General features: G+C 51.6%; 1 protein-coding gene across 1 annotated transcript in view; it reads left to right on the top strand.

Annotated features, from left to right (window-relative positions):
• LITAF (lipopolysaccharide-induced TNF factor) overlaps window positions 1-1,188 on the top strand; it is a 7,440-nt gene extending 6,252 nt beyond the window's left edge. Inside the window, exon 3 of the mRNA XM_004692125.2 lies at window positions 203-1,188. Coding sequence (XP_004692182.1) covers window positions 203-311 — 109 coding nt within the window. The 3' untranslated portion in view covers window positions 312-1,188. The remainder of the gene's footprint in view (window positions 1-202) is intronic.
• The last annotated feature ends 9,580 nt before the right edge of the window (window positions 1,189-10,768 follow it).

The following is a 10,768-nucleotide window of genomic DNA, read 5'->3' on the forward strand; positions in this document are numbered from 1 at the left end:
GGCAGACGGGGCTGAGTCCGCTGCTTACTCAGAAGTCTTGTCTTGGCAGTTCGTGAGGAGATGGGGTCTGTTAGATTCGCGGTAGGTTCTCACGTGTGTGTGAGTCCTAGGTCTCGGGGCTCAGGATGTCTGGCGTGCCCTTTGGGGGGCCCGGGCGAGAGCTGCAGCGGGTAACCTGCGCTTGTGGCGCTGTGTCCTCCAGGGGCGTCGCCGGCTGCTGTTTCATCCCCTTCTGCATAGACGCCCTGCAGGACGTGGACCACAGCTGCCCTAACTGCAAAGCTCTCCTGGGCACCTACAAGCGTTTGTAGGGCTCCCAGCCCTGCAGGAAGCCCGCGCACCTCCCGGTGGACCGTCACCTGGACAGTCCCGTCTCTCCAGGGCCCACCTCTTCGTCTGCTTTTGGAGGAAGGTACCGCGAAAGGAACAGGCCTCCAAACCCCGGAACGTGCTGCACGGGACGCGCGGAGACAGTCCCCTCACGCCCGCCGGCTGCCCATGACCCAAGTCAGCCACTAACTGTGACAGTTCCCACCTGCATCTCGGGGTGATTTGCCCTTGACCGGCCTCTCTTCTTGCCTCAGTGGACCTTCCTGGCGGTGGCCTCCAACCGAGAAGCCACAGCTTGCCTCAGGCGAGGTGGTCCTGTCTGAATCCCACCACCGCTCCAGTGCCCCCACGACACAGTGTTGCCTTCTTGGCTAAGGGTTTTTGCCTCTCGGATACTCATTGCTGGCTTCTCCTTGGCACACACATTCACTTTAATGTCTTAGTTTGTTTTTAAAGATGGGGCTCTCCATGCCCAGCAGACGCAGTATGGTACAGTCCTTCATGCACAAGAAATTGAGGGGCGGGATCCACTCACTGATCCCCGCACGCCCCCCTTACTGCCCCTGTATACAGAGGACTTTTTTCTCAGAGAGGAATTGTTTGTATTAGTTTTTATGACTTTGTTTGGTCTTAAATACTTTGAACATCATTTTGAAAGGAGGGTTTTTTAATAGTTACATCATTTTGTGCCTTTTTCCATCTCAGTTGCAATCCCTGTGGGCTTCTCATCACCAGATCGCCCATGGGCCGTCATCATCACTGCACTGCCTCCCCCGACTGTTTTGACCCCACCCCCCACTCCCGATAAGATGTCTCTGGTATATACTTGCTCATTATTATTATTATTTTCTCCCCTGGTCCTTTTATACTCCTGCTATGAGTGAAACCACCCGGTATTTTTCCTTTTCTTTCTGGCTTACTTCACTAAGCACGATCTTCTCCAGCTCCATGTGTTTTTTTCGTCGCTGAGTAATATTCCATTGTGTGTATGGACCACATCTTTCTAATCCAGTCATCTACTTTTGGGCATTTGGGTTGTTTCCATGTTTTTCCAATTGTAAATAAAGCAGCAATAAACATGGGGGTGCAGGTGTCTTTTTGAATCAGTGTTTTTGTGTCTTTTGGGTAGATACCTAGGAGTGGGATGGCTGGGTCATAGGGAAGCTCCATTTTTAGCAGTTTGAGGAACCTCTGAAAAGAAGGATTTTTATAGAACCATTTTTTATAACTATAGAACTGGTTCCATTTTCACTTTGTCTATGTACTTTCTCCCCAACTCCCTGCCCCACAAAAGAAAAAGGAAGAGATAGTCCCATTCACTACCCTTACTTGGGTTGAATGTGGCTCTTAGAGACCAGGTAGTGAAACTCTGGGCTCCCTGGTGGTGTGTTTCGGAAGAATCTTTGAGCATGTTGGTACCATGGTGCTGAGAAGCTTGAGGTCCTGAACTGTTTCAAAGGAATCTGAAGTCTGGTTTGATTTTTCACAAATGCCATTTGTTGTAGAACATCAGAAGACATGATTTTTGGAAGTGACCAAACTCCTTCTCAGTTAGCTGCTGTGTCGTCTTTGAAGCCAAGAAGGAGTGGGTTTGAACCTTGGGGGTCTCCCTCTCAACAACAAACAGGCACAGGGGACGGGAATGCATGTTAATATTATGATTCTTCAAGCCTAGATCTTGAACAAAAATCTGCGTATTGGTTGAAAATGATAGTTGCAGGCCCTCCCTGGTGGCACAGCAGGTTAAAGCACAGCACTGCGGAGCTGGCCACAGCCTCTTCAGTGGGAGGTCGATCCCTGCCCCGGAGGTGACCCGCATGGTGCCGCAGACCTCTCTCTCCTGCCTCGCCTGCTGCTCCCCTCAGCAGTGTATTTCATCAGTCTGCCTGTTCTGCACCCCACTCTGTCTCTGGTGAATCCTTTCACCACCCCTGGCCTGTACCCCAGATCTGTATGAGTAAAATAAATATTAAAAAAGAAAGAAAGAAAAAATGATAGCGCTAACCTTTGGTTCAGTTTATTTATTTGATGTTTTAAAAGTCCCAGTAATTATTTTGCAATGACCATGGATACTACATTCTCCTTTGGTGTGATCTGCTTAAAAAAAAAAATAAAAGTTTTGGGTTCACCCAGTAAACTACTTATCAATTCCTCTGATGTGAGGAAAGGACTCGTGCTGTGTTCCTAGTTGTTTCTAGAAGAACCTTTGTTTTCTCCCTCACAGAAAACCTCCCGTGAAAGTCTTCAGCCTCCCTGATGCCCACCAGGCTAAAGTCCCCGCTGTTGAGCTGGGTGGGTGGCTGGGAAGTCCGAGTCCAGCGTTAGGTTGTTGGGACCCAACCCAAGAGGCGTCATCAGTGGCAGCCAGCCACAACCTTCAAGATTTAATAAAATGCACAGAAGCTGTCCTCATTCATCCCCTGAACAAAACCTGCTTTGTTAATTGGCCAGGGCGGTTGCGAGTTGCTAGAAGGGAGGGCATTGAACTCCCCGGGAATATGAATGCCACGCTCCCCCATCTGGTGCGGTGTTCCCTTTTAAAAGGTGAAAGAAAAAAATGCCATGTTGGTGCCATCTCTGGTGGCTTACATGTCATGTACACTAACCTGTGGGCTCGAAGAATTGCTTACCCTATGTTGGTTCCTCTGACAAAGTCCATGCCTCTAGCAGTTTCGCTCAGATGGTGGCTTAGAAAAAATGGTCTCAAGCTGTTATTAATTACATATGCAAAGTCTGAAAAAAAAAACCGGGAGGCCTATTTCAAGAGCCGTAAAATACATATTCTTGGAACTTAAAAATAACCTCAAATGCCTGGAGGAAGAAGCACTCACCCGATACTCGTTACGGTGAGGATGGGCTTGTGCACATATTTTTACGAATTAAAAGTCTCTTTTGTTCTGCTGTTTGTTAGGGTTTTGAGTTTAGTTTGTCACAAATACTGAATCACAGCCAGTGAATGAGAAAGCTTGCGATCACTTGGACCTTAAAGAAGAATCTCATCAACCCAAGCCCAGAGTGGCTACATGCCCGGTAGTCTGTCCATGCAGAGCAGCATTTTATGAACTTGGCTTCTCTCTGGGTGACAAAGTGTCAGTTATGGCTTCTCTTTACATGTGACCGGTCTTGGCCGGCCTCACACAGCATTACCCAGGAAAATGTTTTCTCTGGGACAACTGGCTTCCCAGTTGATACTGAGAACATGAGCACCAGATTACTTAAGAACGTGACTTCACACTCACATACACACACACACACATTCACACACACACACACACACACACACACACACAAACTGGCCTCAGTTTCCTCTCCTGTGATAGCCTCTCATGTCCAGGGTGTTAAAGTCCTACTGACCTGTTTGAGGATCTCTGTGAGGAGTCAATGCAGATGCTGGGATTTTACTTACGAAATTCTGATTTGCATTTTGGATCCTATTAAAAGTTCTCTTCAGCATTATGACTCAAGTGTTTACAATGAGGCGTCTGTTTTTCATAGGCACATGAGTGAACTGAAAGTTGATCCTGGGAGTCGATGAAAGGGAACCAGTTTTTTGTTTTAAAGAAACAAGATTCTGAGGCTCAAAGATTTTTAAAAAGTTAGCAACCATGTGTCCAGTTAAGTACATTTCACTGTTTTGTGATTATCCTGCAGTGTTAAAGAAAATGTTCACCTATTTAAGAGCTTTTCCCCCTTGTTTAAATAAGTTATTTATTATTTTTTTTTCTAATGCATAGAATGATTATTATTCTTTTTAATGCATACTGGGGTGTAGGCCAGAGGTGCAGGAAATGAGAGGATTCACCAGAGACAGAGTGGGGAGCAGAATGGGCGGATCTACTGAAATACACTGCTGAGGGGAGCAGCAGGGAGACAGGAGAGGTCTGCTGCGCCCTGTGAGTCACTCCCTGGCCGGGGATCAAACTCATGCTGCAGTGGCTGCTGATAGCTCGATGGTGCCCAGTCCTGTTTCAAACAGTCCAGAGGTCCTACACCCCCACACCTAAGGTGCCATGAATCAAGGGTCCAGGCTCCATCCCAGGGGCTCTCACATAGTAACCTCTGGGGGGAGCAGGCTGGCGCTTCAGCTGAACCCCACTACCTTTCCCCAGCCTCCTTTTCTTCTGCAAGTTCCTTTCACTTGCCCTGGGAAGCTTTCCCGGTGCCTGCTAAGGTCAATGCGAACATGAGTTGTTTTGGCAAGAGTCTTTTGTTTGTTTACAGCAATGCCAGCTGCATGCTGGGTAACAATATAGATGCTCCCCGTGTTGCCAAGGTAACCTGTGGAGCCGTTTTGAACAGGGCCCATCCCCTTGATGGCCACAACATCACCTTTTGGGTGGACTCTCAAGTCTAAGGCCAAAGGAGCACCCGTATTTTCTAAGGGGCCCAGAGAACACTCAGCCAGCCTTTCCGCTCTCGCTGTGTTGGTCATTGTGGCAACTTCCTGGAAGATGCTGGTTCTGTAAATAAGTCATTTTTAGTTTCAAGTTGATAGCAAGAGGCCTCTCTGCTGAGGGGTTATGACTCAGTGCTATAACCTGAGTCCCATCCCCTGCCAGGGAGTGACCTCAGGGCACAGCAGACCTCTCCAGTCTCACCCGCTGCTCCCCTCAGCAGCGTGTTTCAGTAAATCTGCCTGTTCTGCTCCCCACTCTTGTTAATGAATCCTCTTACCGCTCACACACACACACACACACCTCTGAACTACACCCCAACTCTACACATAAATAAAAAAACAGGGCCCTCCCTGGTGGCGCAGCAGGTTAAAGCACAGCACTGAGAAGCTAAAGCCACTTCCGCATGAGTTCGATCCCCGCCTGCCCCGAAGGTGACCACATGGCGTGGCAGACCTCTCCTGACCCGCCCGCTGCTCCCCTCAGCAGTGTACTTCATCAGTCGGCCTGTTCTGCTCCCCACTCTGTCTCTGGTGAATCCTCTCACCACCCCTGCCCCTCTGGCCTGTACCCCAGTTCTGTGCATAAATAACTGAATCTTTTAAAAATAAATAAATAAATAATAAAGTTTATAGCAAAACTGAGCAGAAAGTAGAGCTATCCTCACATACTCTCATATACTTCCCCACACATGTACAGCCCCCCCTTTTTACCAATGTCCCTCATCAAACTGGTACACGACTTATCACTATGTCAACATTATCCTCACCTGAGTTTGTAGCTCAGAGCAGGGTTTGCTCTTGATGTGCATTCTGGGAGCTTGCACACACGCGAAGACACGTCTCCGCCACGACAGAGCTGTTTACGGCCCCCAAAGTTCTGTCTGTGCTCTCCCTGGCCAGCCTTCCCTCGGCAACCACGGCCTCTTCTACGGCCTACTTAGTTATGCCTTTCCCAGGATGCAGTATGGCTGGGAGCCTTTTCAGATCGAATGCTTTCACTTGGCAATGCCCATTTAAGTTCTGCCCCGTCTTCTTGGAGCTTGTTAGCACGGACATAAGGGGTGTTTCATCCTCGCCCTAGCGTGTGCTGGCTTTACTGGCTGAGTACTGCTCCACTGAATGGTCATACCACAGCCTGCTTACTTATCCCTTCTGACATTTGACCTTTTGACCTTTGTGGCTCTAATGGATCGTGCTGCTACACCCTTATTTTGCAGGTTTTCCATGCGTGCAAGATTCAGTTCTCTTGCCTATAAAGTGGGAGTGGACTGCTGGTCACCTGTTGTCTCTTCAACTTGCTGAGGAACCACTGGGTGGCTCCTGGAAAGCTTCAGACTGCGAACAGCCTCTGTTTAGGGCTGCCCATCTGACTCTGCCCTGGCAGGAAGAACTGCCTGGAGCCTGGAGGCCACAGATCTAAATTCAGATGTGTACTGGGCCAGCCTGCCTGGATGGCTCAGCTCACCAGGACACCATTGCGCCCCACTGGGGTTCCGGCTGCGGGTGGGGTGCTCTGAGCACTGTGTCCTCATGAGTTTGGTTGTGGGTCCCTCGTTTACCTGCATGCCCAGCTTGGGACACAGCAGTAAAGGGGTGGGGGTCACCCTGCTTCCTCATGGAAATGATGTTGGAAGCGAAGTGACGGATATCAAATAAGAAAACTTGGCCTTAGAGAACTGTGGAGACTGGGGAGAAATGCAGCAAGGGCGTGTGTAGCTATTATATACAGGGGTGCAGTGGGGCACCCAGGAGCTGAAAGGGTCAGGTCTCTCCATGTTTTCTTCGGTTAGTTGAGAACTTTAGTTTTCTTCTTATTATTGCTTTTTTAAAGATTTCTTTTAGTTATTTATGCATACAGAACTGGGGTGTGGGGGTTGTGAGAGGATTCACCAGTGACAGAGTGGGGAGCAGAACAGGCATACTGATGAAGTGCACTGCTGAGGGGAGCAGCGGGGAGGCAGGAGAGGTCTGCCGCGCCATCCCTGGCCTGGGATGGAACTCGTGCTGCAGTGGCTGCGGCCAGCTTCAGAGTGCTGAGCTATTAACCCCTGCACCATCCGGGAGGCCCGGCCTTTAGTTTCTAATGCTTATGAGTTGAAGGCTGCCCCAGGAAAGTTTGTTTAATTTGTGAGTGAACTGCTGTCTGGTGGAGCACTGGATTCCTTCCACTGCCTACGGAGAGCAGCGGTCCTTGCAACAGAATCCTTTTTCTCTAGTTCGCGGCTCCAGATTTGCTGCTGATAGCAGAAAGACTCAGCCGGCTTCCAGTGGGCAGGGCAGGGGCTTCCGGTGGGTACGACTCTGTTGCAGCTGCCCAGTGGGCTCAGGCTTCTCCTGGCCTGCCCTTTCAAACCTGGGCTCATCTGAGCAAATTCCGCTGTCACCGATAAGGACACCAGTAGGGTGTCCTGTTGCCCTGTCCTGGGACACCCGGGGCTGAGGGTGGGGCGCCTTCCTCAGCTATCATTTACATTTCTTGTTCTTGTTTGCTAAACTAAAGCTGCAGGAGGCAATTCAAAAGGCAAAGTGTGTTGCTGCGGGCTGAAGCGTTGCAATTCCAGGTCTGCAGAGCCCACACGTTCCCCAGGAGTGGTTAAGGAAGAGCGGATTAGTGTTAGCAAGCTGAGCTATTTCTGACTCTCCAGAATCGGGTACCAGTTCTGTTCTCCGGCTAGAAGTCCGCGGTCCTGGATTTTTGTGGTCCAGGTGACCTCTCAACTTCTGGCGCCATGGTTTTTCTCAGAGAGTGGTTTGTGGCTCTGTTCAAAGTGAGACAGGAAGGTTCCCCAGGCGGGGATTCAAAGGCAGAAATTTCACAAAAACTTCGCTGCTCCCACAGGCTGGTCAGCAAGAGATTAAACCCGCTGGCTGCGGTGTGTGTTTGGGGGGCGGGGGCAGGTGTGTGTGTGGGGGGGGTGGTCCAGGGCATCCAGTGACTCACTGCCCTTGTCACTTTCTGGGCCCCCTGCACAGCTATCAGGTCAGCTGTGGGGAGAAAGGGAGTTGCAGGCCCAGACGGAAGGAGTCAGACCTTGAGGCCAGAGGGGCTGGCCTGGCCCAGGAGGTGGTCACCAGCCCGCACCTCCTCCGAGCTGCAGCCCAGGGGCCCACAGCTGGCCGCCACAGAGACCGAGTCCAGACCCTTGTCCTTTCAGCCAATAGAGCTGAATTTCTTTGTTCTCAAACCCCAGTCCTGAGGCCTGTAGAGCCCCCACACCTCCGTTATTTGCGTCTCGGGGTCAGAGGTCTCGTTCCTTGCTCCTTGTCTGAATGCAGACTCCTGGCCTGCCCTCAGCGGTGTCTCTGGCGTCCTGGTCTCAGGCGTGGCCAGAGGGCTGTGGAGTGGGAGCCCTCCTGGTCCCCGGGGAAACAGCCGTCACTGTCACCTTGCAGCTCTGGGACTAACGGGCACAAAGGGCCTTGTCCCACATTCTCTAAGCCCGGACGCCGCGTGGGCTGACCGGCCTCACCGGTGTGTCGGTGTCCAGGGCGGAGCAGGCCGGCTGAGCCCGCTGCCCCTGGCTTCACCCACCTGGGCAGGAGACTCAAGAGCCATAGTGACGCCTCAGACGCCAGCCAGGCTCTGTCCTCCGTGCCCCCAAGTCCGCACTCTAAAACGGCCAACCTTGTATCTGATGACCACCACGAGCAGTCACGACCCCCTCAAACCCCCTCTCTCCCAAGCCGCCTCTTCCCCCTACGCCCCCCACCCCCCTTCTTCCTGGAGGGCTCCAGCGACAGGCTTGGCAAGCCAACTCTTGCTCTTTCCTACACTAAAAAGGAATTTTCCCCTCATTGGTCAAACCACCCCTCCACCCTCTCCACTCCTCCTAGTAACTTCTGTAGAGCCTTGGGATGGGACGGCTTTTTGTCCTGCAAACCCCACACACACTCACACACACACACACACACACACTCTTTCTCTCTCTTTCTCTCTCTCTCTTTTGCTTGCCTGGGAGACTGGATTGAAACCCAGCCCGCCTTGGGGAGAGAAGTTCCCTTTGCTGCAGCTTGGAGCTGCTCCAGAGAGCCAGACTGGAAGACTGGGGTACAGCCTGCTGTGGGGTGCCGCCACTGGTGGTTGTGACTTTGGGATGCGAGTAAAAGTTGCTAGCTCTGCCTGGGGGGTTCTGCCTGGGGTGCACCATGGGAGCCTGCCTCTGAGACTTTCCCTTCTTTTTTTTTTTTTTTTAAGATTTATTTATTTATGAACACAAGAACTGGGGTACAGAGGTGCAAGGGGTAAGAGGATTCACCCGAGACAGAATAGGGAGCCTAACAAGCAGATTGACTGAAACACACAGTTGAGGGGAGCAGCGGGGAGACAGGAGGAATCTGCTGCACCCTGTGGGTCACTCCCTGGCCGGGGATGGAACTTGCTGCAGTGGCTACAGACAGCTTCACAGTGCTGTGCTTTAACCCCTGTGACACCAGGGGGGCCCTGAGACTCCCTTTCATGGGGGAGAGGGGAGAGCTTCCAGGGAGGTTGGCTCACCCCTGCTCCTTGACCTGTATTTAGATCTTCAGATTTAGATCTTGGTTATCTATATATCAGACACATCTAATATTTTCCCAATAACTCAACAGAGTTTCTATTCTATTCTATTTGTTTATTTATTTTTAAGATTTTTATTTATTTGTGCATACAGAACTGGGGTACAGGCCAGAGGTGCAGGGGTGGTGAGAGGCTTCACCAGAGACAGAGTGGGGAGCAGAACAGGCAGACTGATGAAGCACACTGCGGAGGGGAGCAGCAGGCGGGTCAGGAGAGGTCTGCCGCGCCATGTGGGTCCCCCCTTGGTGGGGGATCGAACTCAGTGATGTGGCCGGCTTGCAGTGCTGCGTCCTAACCCATTGTGCCACCAGGGAGGGCCCTCTATTCTATTCAAAAGGACACACAGGGAAAATCCCCCTGGCAGGACAGCCCCCATTTCAGGGGCCGGGATTCATCCCCTATATTGTCAGCACCTACTGATTTGCTCGTAGCCACATCTGTGCTGGCTGCACACATGAGTGACAGGAGCGGAACTTACACCCGTGACTGTGACTCGGTTTCTGGACTGCTGGACTGAGAGAGGACCCCTGTTTCAGTCCCTTCAGATCTCTTGCTGCAAGTGAGCAGGGCCTCTTGGGAAGAGTTATCTTTCCTCTCCCCCACCCCCATACAGGGCCCCTCTGTCCAGCTGTGCATTTAGTCGGGTCATGAAAAGAATTGGGGGCCCTCCCTGGTGATGCAAAGGGTTAAAGCGCAGCACTATGAAGCTATCCGCAGCCACTGCAGCAGGAGTTTGACCCCTGGCCAGGGAGTGACCCGCATGGCACAGCAGACCTCTCCTGTCTCCCCGCTGCCCCCTCAGCAGTGTGTTTCAGTCAGTCTGCCTGTTCTGCTCCCCACTCTGTCTCTAGTGAATCTTCTCAGCGCCCACTCCCATACCTCTGGCCTGCACCCCAGCTCTTCTGTGCATAAATAAATATTTAAAAATCTATTTTTAAAAAAGAATTGGCTATTTGTTCCAGTGTTTGAGAAATGGAAGGGAGCTCACTCAGAGCAAGCACAGCGCACCCCAGCAAGCCTGGCCCTGGGCTGGCCGGGCTGGGCAAGCTGGGTGGGCTGGGCGAGCTGGGCGGGCTGGGTGGGCTGGGTGGGCGAGCCAGATGCAGAGGCTGTGGCTGAGCAAACAAGCAGAAAGCAGCTCTGGACACCGCCACCAGTCCCCTGATTATGCACGGACATGTTTAGTTTGGTGCCTGGTGTCCAAGCTGTTAAAGAATTGAAGGAAAGTTGGAAGGGAGATGGGTCGGGCTCAGTGTCTTTGGAATGCAGTTTCATCTGCTGATACGTTAATGCCAACGGAGCTTTGTTAGAGGAGCCAAACCTCCACCCAGACAGCCCTGCCAGATCTCCGAGCACGTCCTGTTAGGAACCGTTTAAACCAAGTGGCGGAAAATGCTCTTCTCCCCCTTTTGCTGGGGCATTTTGTGTTTCGTGGGGTTAACAGGCTGGCATGTGGGAGCCCTGCTCGGGGCACGGTGGGTAGTGTT

The sequence above is a fragment of the Condylura cristata genome, unplaced genomic scaffold (genome assembly GCF_000260355.1).
Source record: "Condylura cristata isolate star-nosed mole 26May11 unplaced genomic scaffold, ConCri1.0 scaffold00032, whole genome shotgun sequence".
NCBI classification, from domain to species: Eukaryota; Metazoa; Chordata; class Mammalia; order Eulipotyphla; family Talpidae; genus Condylura; species Condylura cristata.